At 35.3% G+C, this 15,632-nt stretch overlaps 1 protein-coding gene across 22 annotated transcripts in view; it reads right to left on the bottom strand.

The window, feature by feature from the left end:
* The window catches only part of IRAG1 (inositol 1,4,5-triphosphate receptor associated 1), a 123,362-nt gene that overhangs the window by 18,752 nt on the left and 88,978 nt on the right, over positions 1-15,632 (bottom strand). For 18 of the 22 annotated variants that reach the window (XM_080404694.1, XM_080404698.1, XM_080404699.1 and 15 more), the window contains 9 exons: positions 14,626-14,726; positions 11,821-11,891; positions 9,574-9,747; positions 8,505-8,582; positions 8,023-8,072; positions 7,549-7,590; positions 5,812-6,405; positions 3,466-3,544; positions 695-815 (listed from right to left, as the gene is read on the bottom strand). In XM_080404694.1, the coding sequence (XP_080260820.1) occupies positions 695-815; positions 3,466-3,544; positions 5,812-6,405; positions 7,549-7,590; positions 8,023-8,072; positions 8,505-8,582; positions 9,574-9,747; positions 11,821-11,891; positions 14,626-14,726 (1,310 nt within the window). The remainder of the gene's footprint in view (positions 1-694; positions 816-3,465; positions 3,545-5,811; positions 6,406-7,548; positions 7,591-8,022; positions 8,073-8,504; positions 8,583-9,573; positions 9,748-11,820; positions 11,892-14,625; positions 14,727-15,632) is intronic. The other 4 variants (XM_080404691.1, XM_080404690.1, XM_080404692.1 and 1 more) reach the window with 2 other exon arrangements.

Raw genomic sequence — 15,632 nt, 5'->3', positions numbered from 1 at the left:
CTTCCTATAGTTATATTGCATTATGCAATGACAACTCTAGTTTCAAATGATCTCTCCTATGGTGCTAGCCTACACATCTATAACGTGCAGACATACTGTTTCAGATTGTGTAAGAGTGAAAGGAGAGACTCCTGAACCACAGCAGGTGTTAAGCAATCTGTCGATAAGCACCTTCTTGCACAGCCCAAGATCAGGGAATTCATGAGTGGGTCCTACAAATGTGTTTGCAAAATAAACTCCATTTCCCTGAAAAATCGTCACCTGTAGAAAAATTGCAGAATTCTTACATTCCCAAATTTTACCACGGGAAAGCACTACCTGGACCAATTATTTTTCTGGGGGAAAGCAATACTAACATTTTCAGCATCAATTTATATCTGTAGCAGCAATCCTGAAAACCAGGACTGGATGACTGGTGGGAACACCTGTATAAAAATGCAGTTGTAGCATGCAGGTCTGGTTTCAGACTTTTTATGTAGAACTCGCAAACTAATTTTAAAAGTTGGCCAGTCACTGGAAGTTGGTGCACTCCTCAAAATTTTTCAGAAAATCTGTGTTGCACATTTTAAGATGCAGCATTTCTCTACTTATATGGATCCCCTATCAATGGAACTCCATTTTAAAGGGAGTTCACTGGAAACAATTACTGTGCCTTCCCCAAGATGATGTCTTTCTACGGCTAATGAGCTTTTACCTTCCTGGAAGTGATTTGTGCACTCGTAGTTTTCGCAGCAATACATCGGGAATGCTGGGCATGACATCGGAGCTGGTTTTTGTTTCTTCCTCTTCAGTGGGGGAAGGGAGAGGCGAAGGGCCTAAAGACATTTTCAGATAAAATATTTTATGTGTTATTTTTAAAGTCATGCATTAATATATTAATAGTCAGCATCTCAGAGCCAAGTAAGACCTTTTAGCCTAACTGTGTCCTTTTTAAGTCACTGAAGCTTTCACCCTAACTCTACTGGGAGAAAAAGTGAACAACAAGGAAAGGTCTATCGCTTCATGCAGAATGTTACTTCCTTTATTGCACATGGTGATTCATCACTCTTCTTACTGAGTAAAGATCTCCTGTTGTCTTTTTGAGCAGTGACAACAAAACTAATCAGTACAATTGCCATCCTTTCTTTAGAAAGGCTGAAGTAATGTGCTCTGACATTCTCTAATGCACTGAAAAATAATTATTTAGTATTTTTCCTACAATTCAATTACTAGAACATCTAACCTAACATTGTGCATTTGTGCTTTACCAGTACAGTTACATCATTTCTGCAATATTTTAGCTTAGATTTTGTAATAGTGTACTGTCATTTTCTAAGGTTTTAAATGCCACCTACCAAGATCAACTCTAGTGTAATGTACTATACTGCAGATTTTGTGCACTATTTATGGTGATAAATGTACAACATGTACTTGTTTTCACTGCATGTTCATTAAACCGGACATAAGGTTATAATTACATTCTCTACTTCTGTCACTTGCATAAGGACCAAGACATGGCTCAAACTTTTTAAAATTCATGTTACTGAACTATATTTTCATTTTATTTAATTTCATGTATAGTAATTCCCTTAACTCCTCCTGTCTTGCCAGAATTTAATGAAGGACTCTCCTATAGGAAAATCAGGTTCTCCAGTCTGAATCTCTGATGTAGGAAGATATCTTTGTACAGCTCTCCTGTTCATTTGGTGTAACAGAATGATCCTTACACTTGCAAAACAGCGTGAAAAAGACGAAGTTTTGTAAATGTGGAGAACGTTAACCTGTGAGACAGAAAAGAATGGGAGATTCTTTCTAGCTACATTATAGATCTGTGCACTTTCTTTGTATTTAAAAAATGCACTACTTACTTCAGAACAGACGTGTGTGTCCCCATAAAAAGCCAGTCTGACACCACAATGTCTCCAGATCTAATATATTGTGCTTATCTAAACTATAGATGTAAAGTTGTGTTTACTCAGATGATCACAATAACTTGGCATTGAAAGCAAAACATGATGGAGCCAGTATATTTGATTCATAATAGTAATAATGAAGTATCTGGCTATTTCCTATTATTTAAGTAAAATTACTACTCCATTTGAAAAGCACAAGGTGGCTTTTATGACAATGTAAGGAAGTAAGTCTCCCTAACAAATGAACTCAGAATTTGACCCCTCACTTGTTTTCCCCACTGAGGACAAGGAGTTGACCCTTAATGTCCTGGCTATCATTCAGATAAGTTACTATCAAATAAAGCCTACTAAATAATTTCTGGGAAATCATGTGTTAGCAGAGTGACAGGAATATTACTACATATCTAAGAATGCAAAGATATAATCAGTAATACAGAAAGAGGACAAGAAGTCTCTTTTAATCTTGTTTCACTCAGACTGAAGATGAGCCTGTTTCCAGAGATAATATGAGATACAGTATCTCATCCATCTCCCTGTGTAACAGAAACTTTAAGGCCTTATGAAACAGTCCCAAAGCAAATGTATGAATTAGCAAATTGAACAGTACTAGGAAAAATGGAAACTGTCCTTGGATCAAATCTTGGGCAAAGAGTTTCAGCTCCTTTTGTATTAATCTTTTCCATTTCTGTTAATGTGGCCTTAAGAACACTCTGAACAAGTTCTGACTTAAGTTCTTCCAAACGACACAGTTTTGGTTTAAATATTTTCAACTGATTGCTCAGCACCACTGCTATTTAGTTCTTCCAGGTACTGAATTGTCCTCAGGACTGTATCTTTGTTCTTTATTTCTGTTCTGAATCTTTTTTAGATACAGCCTACAGGCATCAAATCTCATGTGCTTGTGTTACACTGGAAAAACAATTTGGTGCCAGATTTCCATTTCCTCATTTCTGTAGCATTTTAAGCCTTTTCTTTATTAAAAATCACAGAAATTGAGCTTCTCCACATCTTATTGCAAGGTATATTTTCCCAGTCCTTCAATTACATTTATGCCTCTTCTCTGGCCTTACTCTTACCTATCCACAATGACGCAGAGCTGTGCACAAGAAGTGAATATGTCATTTCTATATTTGCCACACATATACTAAAAAAAAAAAAAAAAAGCAGGAATAAAGCATTCCACCTCTTATTCATGTTTTCAAGGATCAAACTCAAACTTATGGCTACAATATCTTGCAAAGGTCACATCCATCCAGTCCATCACTGCTGAAACTTTTTTCAGAAAGTCACTGAAACTTGTGGCAGTGCTCCGCCTATTAAGTACAAGGTAGACTCTGTTCCAGGTATGTATCTTTTCATTTGGTTGTAATAATACCTACAGTATCTTCTTGGCCCAGATCATAAAGAAATTCAAGTGATCTCTCTTTTTCATCATTTACTACCTTCCTCAAGGACTGCTTCATTATAATTACTATTGCAATTGAAGAAAACGACTTTTTCCACCCCTCCTTATTAGTCAATTATAAAAATCACTGTAAAACAAACACTCCTTCCAGGTTTTATGATACTGCACCTTTTTCCTGTTCAGCTGCTTCACTAAGTTCAGGAAGTTTAAGTCCAACTAAATTTTGATTTCTCATCAAAATATGCTCCTGTTAAGAAAAACAGTAACATTTCCAAGTAACTTAACTAGAAATCTCAATTTAAATATCCCTGCCACACGAACACTAAATATAACATTTACCTTAGTCAATAAACATAATGGAGATGTTTGTATTGTTTATATTGTTATAATATAATAATGTATGCTACATTGCATGGATACATGTACATTCACACACATGCTCTTAGATATTACATATTTCAAATTTCATACATGCATTATTTAGAAGAATTCCTGGTCATGCAATCAGAGATTTACAACATGTGCCTCTTACTCAAGTAGAAAAATTGAGTTTTGGTAAATGAGAGTTTTAGTAAATAAGAATGAAAAAAACAATTTTGGATATAGCCACAGTAGTAAGTATCCCAGAAAGGAGAGAAAATTCAGAAAATCAGATATATACGTGAGACTTTGCCACTCAGACTGAAGCTTGGTATGCTACAGCTGCAAGTTAATACTTCACTGTTACTGTACTCTGCCTCTATTCCTTACACGGAGGGAGGAATATACTCTCAAGGATTAAACCTTGTTACCTCACCTCTCCTCCTATCACATCCTCATTTTCTACTTTTGTATTCTCAGATATGTTTACAATTCACAAACACAGGCTTTTGTTTATAAGCAAATAATTCCTACTTGAGAGTGTTCAATTCTCACCTAACTGGAATTATGTATCATGTATTAATCTTCTGATTCTAACTACTATTTGTGCTTAACATCTAGGACTTTCAAGATTATATATATATATAGTGTCTCTATAATCAAAAATTCCACTACATTAATGCAAAGAATATGTGTGTTATATAAACAGGAGAAGATGAAAAACTAAGCTGCCATTCCCGAGCAATACAATGGGAATGAATTAACCAAAGTGTGTAACCTGAGGTTCTCACCTGTCAGCCCTCTATTCACTTTAAAATACTAACTACTGGAGGTTAAAGAAAACATTCTTACTAGGCTGTTAAGGAAAGTAATCACCACTTTTTTTTCCTTGTTTTTCCTTTCCAAGGTCATTTTTGCTATACCCACATGGTAGTTGCTTTATGATGGTGGTTTCTCATTTCATGACATTTTTATGTTTTTTAATACACTCATTAATTCTTAGGGTTTAACTCTTAATTTTTACAAATCATTGCAGGCTTCACAGTCCAAGTCTATCCTTCAAGCAGCTGACACATTTGTGCCATGTTAGAATTAGGAACTATAATTCTGGCCACCCTCTAGCTGCCCTTGCTCTCAGAGACACCCAGTTTTACAAGCCTGGACACTCTGAGACATTTTCTGACAATGTTCAATAAGCCAAAAACCATAATAAAACAATTTCCTGTCCCCTGAGACCCTGCAAATGTAATGTTATTGCTAAGGCTAGTATTCTTCAATGACAGGATGCCCCTAGGATGGAGAATTACCAAGCAATATGGAACTCAAAACCACTAGGCTGAACAAAGTAAAAGTGATTTTTAAATCCAAAGAAAGTTTACAAATAGTATACAACACGCAGAGGATTCTAAGCCCTTAAACAAGAGTACAGTAACCGTCTCCAAACTTCAGCTAAAGATTTCTGTTTATACACAGCCCACTCATACAGAAATCAGTTAGTTAACATACTGTGAGAGCTTGTGAATCCGAGGACAATTCCAAAGGAGCAGAAAAAGCATATCATAGGGAAGCAAAGGATGTAAAAGAGCGTAAGTGACCCTTTTAAAGAGAATGTTGCTACATCCTGAGGAAGGAAAGATTCTTCAGATCTAAAATTCTCTTTAGAAATCAAAATAGATCACTTTAGTCCCAAGTATGTTTTACAAATTCCATGATTGTTAATCAACTGCTTCCTGTTTATAGGTCATGTAAACGATGCAAAAATGAGATACATTGTGTTTTAGACTCACCTTTCTGTCACAATGTAAGCAATTAGTACTTTCTTGACACCAGTAGTACAATTTTTTTCTGGGGGCCAAAACCTGCATGTGTGCAAGAGTATATGCACATGCATATGTGCATATTGAAGATACCACAGTGCAGTTGACGCGTATTTGAAGAGAACTGAGAATTAGAGTAATTCCACAGAATTTAGTTACAGGTTACAATTTACTAAAGTTGCAAAGGAAATACAAGATAAAATTCTGTATTGATTTTGCTGACACTGTTTTCCATTATATCACTGTATGTTTCTGGCAATGATAAAACTAATGCTAAGCAAGCTGGAAGTTTAGTAGGATATAAAACCCAGGATACTTACTGATGACTAGGACTCACCTCTCTGAGCTTTGTCAGTTTCTGCATTCGAACTGGTTGAACTTGGATTTGAAGGTCTTTGAATGCTTTCAACTGATTGCTGGATTTATTACCAACAACAAAGCTTTTATCTTCCTCAGATGGTAATTTTAAAGGTGTTTTATCTTTCTGTCCAGGCTCCAAACTATCCCATGATACAGCCCGTAGTAGAGGAGGACGCAGTCCACACAGTTTAAATTCTGGTTTACATGAAACTTTATGGTCCCTCATTTCTGGAACAGGAATTTTTAGCTTTGAGTCTATATTTCCTATTCCTGGTCCTGGTAGATGGGTTCTTAAAGGAACATCATTTTCTTTTGCTTTCTTGAGAAATGATTTTCCAAGTTCATTTTCACGAACATTCATGCAAGTGTTAAGAGACATTCTGCCACCATCACCACCTGAAGGGGAGCATTTAGGTAAAGTATCCATATGTTTACATGGATCAAAGTTTTCTTTTTGTTCTGAAAGCTTATCTTTGGAGTTGTCAAACCCAGCAGAACGAGGAACCAACCTTCCCTGAGAAATCTTTCTTTGATCATTCTGCCTCCGATCAATTAATCCTTTTGCAGCATTCTGAAAGTAGAGGGACACACACAAAACAGAGAAACAAGTGCAGACTTCTCTTTTCCCCTACCCAAGGGCAGATTTTCACTGTAAAAAGCCATGTCCTTTCCAGTTAGATTTGCTTTTAAACATGTGCTGTTGAGGAGTGAAATAATTTTTAAAAGGCACTTGAAATAACACTGAATTGGGAATCTCTTCTCTGAACTTTTGAGATAACCTCCTCCCATTCCACAGCTCATTAGAGCAATCCTCATATAGCCAAGTTTCCCATCATCTCAATTTAAGGTTTGTCTGAGTACACGCCTTTAACTCTATATCTTACAGCACTGTTACTTTCCTTTGTTTCCTGTTAGCCCCTTATCTCTCAAGGGAAAAACCTATGGGCTTGTAAACTAAGTTAAAACACACATTTTAATTTCTCTCTTCTTTCTTTGTGTGCAGTATCATAGATTATAATTTGGCTGCCACCTCTACAGGAGAACTAGCAAAAGAATGTTTGCCTGTACCTTTGCTACTGTGGTACAGAAATCTGTAATTTGTCTAGGGGTACCTGTGTCAGCAATTTAAGGCAACCAACATACAATCTAATCGTGGGCTCTGTCTTAAGATATGTTGCTACTCCTCTCTGTTATAGTAACTGCTCCAAAATTCTGCTGCCATACTGTTTTCTGCAAGTATTGCCTAATCCACTCACAGCAAAATCTCTTCAAAAGACCACCTGATAGCACCTAAAACAAATTAGGGAACATTTTTATAAGCTATTCCACTAATAGCTGTATGGAGTAACATCCCATCAGTGGTGCGGAGCACAAGGCATAGTAACATCTTCCATTGAACCGAAAGGGTCTAGAAGAGGACATCTGTCTAAAACACCAGTACACACCAAAGTAGCTATAGTAGGTGTTTTTACTTATAAAGTTATTTAGTATATTGATTTTAACTGAGCTGGAGCAGGGTGCATGACAGAATGTAAAGGCCAGCTGTAAACCCATTGTCCTCCACTACATTTGCAGGTGCTTCCCAATCTCTTAGAGCAGTATCGTTTTTCTTTTCACCCAGTGAACAGTCTTAGCCTTTTCAGTTACATAATTATATTATATGTGTGCTAAGACAAACAGGCAGATTTTTTTCAACACAATGTGAAACACTCACCTCTGCAGTTTGCCTGTCATCTTCTTTCACAGTTCTGTTATTCTAGCAAAAAAGGAAGAACACAGTTGCCTTATAAGGTTATCTTTCACATCTATGCTGCAAATGTTAGATATAGATATTAATGGATGAACTTTGAATCTATTAATTTTTACACTGCTTATCACATTTACTTATGAAGTAATTTTAGGGACTAGTTTTTTCCATGGATTAGGATTATATTGGTTCTTCTTCCATTTTCTACACTTAACAGATCTCTGTAATTCTTCAGTGCTTACTACCTCATGGATTTTTGTCTTCAGAGTAAAGATTTATTAGTCTCACACTCTGCACAAAAAACTATCAGTAAATCTAATCTTGGTATATAAAATGGTATTCAAGACATCCCGTTTTCCTGAGGGACTATCAGGACAGCATAGTGTAATATAGTACTGTAACAACCAGCTTTACTCTGCAGACTATTCAGCTCTTTCTTACCTGCCCTGGAGATACTGACTCGACACTAGTGGTTGTGCCCACATCAGACCCTAGAAAGACACACACATCATTCATCCAGATGCATATCCTGATGTTTTGCTCAAAATTTATACTACTACAGCATTAGCAAGCACATACATGCACAGTTCCATGTAATGTATTAAGGACAAAATATAAATGTGGAAAATACAATTTAAAAGAGAAAAAGAAATTACCTAAAATAGGGTAAGTGAAAGATCATTAAAGCTTCTCAAAACTTCATTATTGAAAAGAATAAAAATATAGATCATGTAACCTAGCAGCACAAAGGAATAAAAATATCATTTAAAAAGTATATATATAGTGGGCATTCATGAGTTTTGTCATATTCAGGATGAGATGCCTGAATCAACATATTTTGACATCTCCTCAAGAAATATTAAACCACACATTTTTGGTGAGTTTTTATAGGTTGAAGTTTGAGCCTGTGTACAACATTTTACCTGATGGAACTGGAAGAGTAAGAGAGTTGCTCCGAGATGCTACTGGTGAAACTTTAGGACTAAGTGTAGGGGAAACTGCTTCATTAAAACAAAGACAAAAAGAAACAAAAAAAAGGTAATTTTAATTTCTCTGCTTGTAGCTACTTAATTTTTACAATTCAGACAAGATTAAAACATGAATCTCATAGTCATCAGCTAAGTGTTTGTCCAGAACCCAACAAGTCATTTTAATTGCCAAGTTGTACTTGGCAATTAGGAACTCAGAGTAGGTTTTATCTCATATATCTGCCATAAACTAACATAATTCTGTTGATGCACAGAACACCTTATTCTCCTCAGTTTTCTGATACTGTAAGCACTGCATGACAGAATTAGACACCAAGAGACAGACTCACAAGGTTAATAAAAACGTATAGTTGGGGTTTTTTCCTCTAGAAACTGTCAAGCCAATTTTAAGATAGAACTTTGTTTTGAAGTGGCATTTCAAAGCTAAATCAAAGCCCTACTTTGCAATAAAATGGCATTCTGTCCTAGTTTTCAAACACTTCATATGCAGGGAAAAAAATAATGTTAACTCGCATTCTAGAACAAAACATTTTATTCTGCTGTTTTTTTAAAGGAGGATCTGGTCCATTTAGCTTATTGCTACGTTCAGAATAAAAGCCTGTGTAATTACGTCTGGGGGGAATGTTTTTCAGCAGTATGAATCTTGCCATTAAAGTTTCATGTACGATAGGAACTTTAGGAAGAAAATCTTCACAAACAGAAATTTGTGACCATTTTTTAGATTTCAATAGAAATACTTCATGCTTTCCTGTTACAGTGTTTGCAGTGTGTCATTCAGGCACTTAAAAACACCATCAACCACTGTTACAACTGAATTGGTCATACGGATTTGTCATTTCTGGTTTATATGCAATTGTGAGGAGGGGCAGAGGGATTCTGAACTTCGAATTAACAAAGTGCATGTATACAGCAGAAATGTATGCATTACAGTAGATGCTTGTTTATGCCTTTGCAAATCTTTGAAGTAGAATACAAAAATTTTATTTTCAGAATCTGCACCTACCTGTGGGTGACTCTGGAAGGCTGCTTCTTGACTTTCTGCCTCTGCGCATTAGAAATCTCTCGCTCACTTTCTTTGCTTCTTCTAGTAATTCAAGGTTCTTCTTTTTGTCTTCCTCTGATATTTTGACATCTGGTAGCTTATCATTTACCAGATCAATCACATGACCTCTGTTGTCTGCGTAGAAAATGTCAGAATTAGAGCTAAACCACATATATCCATATATGTTGTGGCATTTCAGAGTAACAAGTACAAAACATGTCTACAAATTTAGCTTTGAGATTGCATTTAAGAAACATTAGTGTCTGCTCATTTCTCATGTTGTTATATTCTCAAGTTTAGAGCAAGTCCTCAAAAAGATTAAGCTACTATGATTAAAGATGCTCTGATACGTGAAACTGGCTTTTTCAGCTGTGTACCCAATACAGGTTTTCTAATTTATCAGTGAAAGCGGCATTTGATCCATCTCAACCAGCAGTCATGGCATTTCTGTTGTAGACTCGGTTTCTCCATGGATTTTTTATGTCCAGTTTTTCAAGGCTAAGGTCCCACAAATTCACCTGGCAAAGATTTATACACACTAATTTTAACATACACGTGATTCCATCAAATAATCTATAAAATAAAGTGCAGAGTTTGGAAGTATAAAGATTTTATTTTATTCTATGCAGATAGAAGAGCTTTTCCCACAACGCAGAAGAAACAGTAAAGCTGCACCTGGCAAAGCCACAGGCAGAAGAAGCATAGCTAAAGCCTGAGAATTATAAAGCTATTTCAAAAAAGCAAATCAATCTCTACCATGTGGTGGACCCGCAAGGATTTTCCAAAAAGAATTGCAAATAAAGAAGGCATTGCTAGAGACTGCTTCTCCTCATGCCAACTTATGTTGATATGTTAAGATATGTGACCCAGGAGAACGCATAGACCACAAACTGAAAGCCACTGCCTCACACTTAGACATTTACATTAATACATTGTTTTCTAAACAAGTTTTAAATAGTTGTAGAAGGAACCCATTAATGCCCGACTTCCAAACTGGTTGAAAACACTAAACTTTGAGCACTAATTTTTACAGTCCTCCAGGCTATGATTTAGCAAGGAATGTAGCCTGCTGTCAGAAAGGCCCTTTCTGCGTGAGCTGGTATGAATGGCTTCTATAAGCATCTAGGCTTTAATGGAGAAACAGTTAACTGAAAACAACAGGCCGAAGAACGGTAACATATATGCTGACAAGGTAACACATGCAGGTTTTTCATGCGTTGATAAACTCTACAGGCTGGTAAGCTTGTTGGATCTGCAAGAATCGATAAATACATCACCAAAAGTCTGCTCAATCTGTACAAGGCCACCAGCCCACACTAGCATCAACGACAGACTACAAGTCAGACATTTATTCTCGGGTAACTATGAAAAAAATTGTGACTGTGTCAGTGAGCTAACTATGAGTGAGTAAGCGGCTGCATTGTGTGAAGAGCTGTCTGGTATTAACAACAACTTTACATGCATTAGTATAAACATTCTATCAACTCTGCTCAACTTTTACCTCACAGGAAATACATAAATGGAGACAAGTAACAATCCAAATGCAAACATACCAAGACTAAGAACCGATGGGAGCTTTGCCACTGACTTACAGCATGAGCATTTATCTCAGTCTGTAGTACTTACAAATCTGCATCCACACCATTAGTCCCCTTGAATAACAATTTACTCCACAGATACCTACCACAAAACTAACAGAATTAATTATATAGTAAATAGACTCATTAGAAAGTGAAGAAATGAAGAAAATCTTCCCATGGATTGCTTGTTTTCATTTAAAGTTTAATCTGATATAATAGCCAAACTAATTAACTTGAGACACCAGTCTTTCATCTGTCAAGCTCCTTGCTAAAAAAAACTCCAGTTGAGCAAAAGTAACAAAACGAGCATTACTGAACAGTATTTTCCATAAAACAAGAATTTTAAGCATGTATATCTCCAGCCTTCTAAAAATGTTAAACTAACACACTAATCTAACAACTTTATGAAACTAACAATATGCATTTCCCTAGATCTGCCTGCATGCAATGCACTTGTCAAACTCATGATCACAATTCAGCACGCTAGCAGTATTGCCTGTTCAGGTATTACAGAGAGTATACAGAAGAAAAAAGCTGTAGTCAATAGTCAGACACCCTATTTAGGTCTTTATTGCATGTCATACCTTCCGAGAAAACATCCTAGCTTAAATGAATAATCACTTCTTACCAACAGAAGTCAATGAACTTGTTGGATTCCTAGTGGCACGGTTAGAATGTCTCCTATGAGGACTTCGAGGCCTAGAGAGAAAAATGAACAAACAGAAATTATGGGAGTGTGGCACCAAAAAAAGTTCTACTTCACAAAAATTTAATGTTAAAAAGAAACCACTTGTCTTTGATTAAAAAGAAAAAAACCAAAAAGGTTTTATTGTAATTCCTTTCATCACCAAACAACTGGAAAATGGAGGAATATTGCAGAAAGAAGGAAAATGACAAAAATTGCTTTCACAAAGGAGTTCTGACATTTGCTGCGAATGTCATACACTGTGAACTTTCAATTTCTCAGAAAAACTAAATTTTCTTTAGTTCATTATTATGACTTAAAACTCATGTAAATATGGTACATTGAATAAAAAATTAGTCTTTGTAAATTGTTTGTGCTTCCTAAACTAAGTTTTATGATTGAAATAATGTCTTAGGCTCTCACATTAACACTCCCATATAGTAATACGGCAACTTTCTAGATTGAAAACCAGGTGAAAGTCTCCAATGACTGCAGAAAATTAAATACTGATCCACCAAATAATGCTGCTTTTAATTCTGACCCTTAAATAATCTTGAAGTTTAGAGAGTACACTTAAAAAATACAAACAAATTATAGTATAGATTTATGATCAATAGTTTCTAATTAGTTTTTTCCCATATTTTAAGTCTAATGGCAGGTCAATAAATTAAAAATCCCAAGTCAGTAAGTATCCTTTATCAGAAGACTGAAAATAACCTTAATTCAACTCAAGATTGAATTGAAGTTTTCAACTTCAAACAGGACTATTATTTCCATTGAACAGCTTACCACCTCAAGGTGGTATTCTTGCCCTGTTCACCAGAAGAGCCTTAAATATCTGCTTCAAAATTCACTGTACTATAGTATTCAAGCTGTCCAGCTGTCAGCTTAAAAACATTATCTATTTGAATTTTTAACTGATACCTATTTTATTTCACAAGATCAGGAATGCGATCCTATCACAGTTTCCAGGTGCTACAGAAGTTTGTTTTGAAGCTTCACTGAAACAATGAGGAGAACTGAACAGATACAAAGGAAGGAAGGGAAAGAAGGGAGCTGGAAAAGCAGCTTACACTTGTTGCATCTGGATTTTAGATAGGAAAAAAAAAGTCCAGTAACTCAAGTCCCAGTGTTTTCAACTCAGGAATTTAAAAGAACTTAGTACATCTTAACTGGCTTTAGAAAGACATTTTAAAGATGCTGGCTAATAATATAATGATATTCTAATATCTTAAAATATTAACTTATGAAGCAGTTAGCCAGCAATGCCAGACTACCAACAATTTTTTTAAGGAAACAAACAATATACAATAATAGTAGCTTCACCAGCATCACCTTAAATTACATAACTCAGTATGCGTTTTAAGTCAATACCAAGATAATATGCTCAAGGTTAGAAAGTAGATTTATTCTGAAAGATACATGTAATATGCTAAACCTGTCAGAAGAAGACAAGCATTTTCAGCATTTCATAAAACTATTAAATAATAAGTATAAAAAAAAATAAATATTTGCAGAAGCTATTAGTAAAACTTGCAAAGTGTTTTTATGTTCATAAGCCTTCCTCAAAAATCTTCTGCCCACACAAATAAGCCTTATTATACAAACTGTCATACACTGGAAGTCCCTCTTTTGCCAAAAACTTTCCTTCTTCATTAAAACACAATTTATTAATTTAAGGATCATGCAAACAACATGGTTTTCTGCTGCATTTTCCTTTCAATAGACAAAGCAATTACAACAGATATGAAACATTGCTACAATGTCTATTTTTCAGCATGATACTAAGAATATTGTACTAAAAAGGTAATATAGCTAGTTCTTTAATTCAAAAAGGGAACAGACAACACAGGCTTTGTACATAAGATACACCCGTTTGCCAGAGTCAACACCGATGGCTGACCATACATTGAGGAACTTAGAACTTTAATGTTTAAAAACCAGTAATTTTTGTTTTAAGTCTTACAAGGATTAATTTCCTAATTCTGCATCACACTACAAAGTTCTTAGTGATTCAGTGGAAATATTCACATGATTAAAGTCAGCATTACTGGTTTACATATATAATCAGTAAACCAGAATTAGGGATTTAGCTACTGAATTGAAAAATTTCCATGGGAGGGAATACTTCAGGAAACATAAAAATGCTCAATTGTACTTTTTTTGGCCTCAGTTGCTCACTGACTGGGTCTGAGTCAGAAGGACTGTACTGTGCATTGCCATGCACAGAACATGAGGAATCCAGCTGTTAGTCATCCCTTTAGTAGGTGTAAGACTGCAGCGCGTGCACACCCCCCACCCCCCACTGTATGTCTACAAAAGGATTTGACTAAGCAATATTTTCCTCACCAGGCTCTATTTTATTTGCTAGCAAAAGGATGAACTTCAAAAAGTTACAGGTTTTAGTCCAAATTATGCAAAATTGTATTTTACTTTTTTTTTTACTTTATAATTATGCTATTCTGAAAGATAAGCAAGTTCAATGTAAATTTAAAGTATATCAAGTCAAGCTGGCAGGCTCAGTATTATATGAACGTCTGCTCTTTTAGTGTCAATTATATTCCTGCACTCTGCCCCCCCTCCAAAACAAATCATCATCAAAGTGCAAAGACAATATGATGAAAGTACAAACAGAGATACAGCGATAATTTTTTAATATAATATACATTTCAAAGCAATATTTTAGAAACACAGCTCCTGGAATTACTGTACAATTTATGCATAGATCGGTAATGTATTATATAGTACCTGTTAACCAGATTTTTATCAATTTCTACATCTGGCGTAACAGCATTCTCTGGAAGAACAATAGAAGGTGTACTGCGTGTTGTCCCTTCAACTGTAGTATCCTGAATGGTTTGTGACAAATATAAAAATGTAGTTAAACAGAAATCCAAAAAACTCAATACTGATGCTCTGTGGAAAATAATGTGTATTGTCCAATTTAGCTAAAAGAGAAAACGACTGAACTAAGTGAGAATTAGCTCTTATTTGATAAAACATATGTGATTTAGAGACCTATACTCAAATTGCTGAAAAAATTTGATGGAGCCTTGCAATATCTGTTTTCTTTACAAATTTTTAATGCACACAAGCTAAATTCAATAAGCATGGAACTAATATGAAAGCTTTAAAATGGTGGAGAAACTGATTTTTCACACAGCAAACCATTCCTTGACTGAAGTACCTGTACAACACTTGGTGAACTTAATGAGCTGAATGCAAGAGTGAAAAGCAGCTATGTATAACAGGGCTAAATTAGGCACACAAAACCTCCAAACAGCGCTAGTGTGCAATGAAAGCTTGAAAAATGCAGTATTAACTGTACGCGTGTTATCCACAAAACCAGAAAACAATTATTTATAATTTTTATATTATATATACATTATAATATTTATATTTATTTATAGAACAAGTTATCTTGTTAGCCTTCTACTTGAGTTTTCCTCCCATTAATTAGAAAAATATTTTAAAGAACATAAATGCAATATTTAATAAAATACAATATTTAAGTGACAAAAGAAACTGGCACTGAATATCAGTGGATGCTTGCCTTCTTACTAAATATGAGAACTTCTCCCAAGAACACAATCCCACACTGTCTAGTACAGTGATGCCAATCAGCTGAAGAGAAGGAATCAGTTTCCTGTGAGATATCCCAAATGGAGATACATCAAGTTGGAAGAAAGAACTGTGGATCTCTCATATATAGTAAAAAAAGTGATTACTTCTACCCTATGTACTACATTCAGATT

Source organism: Falco punctatus (genome assembly GCF_963210335.1).
Source record: "Falco punctatus genome assembly, chromosome: 10".
In the NCBI taxonomy this organism is placed as follows: domain Eukaryota; kingdom Metazoa; phylum Chordata; class Aves; order Falconiformes; family Falconidae; genus Falco; species Falco punctatus.
Note: the sequence above shows the minus strand (reverse complement) of the source record. Positions and strands in the feature narration are given on the sequence as shown.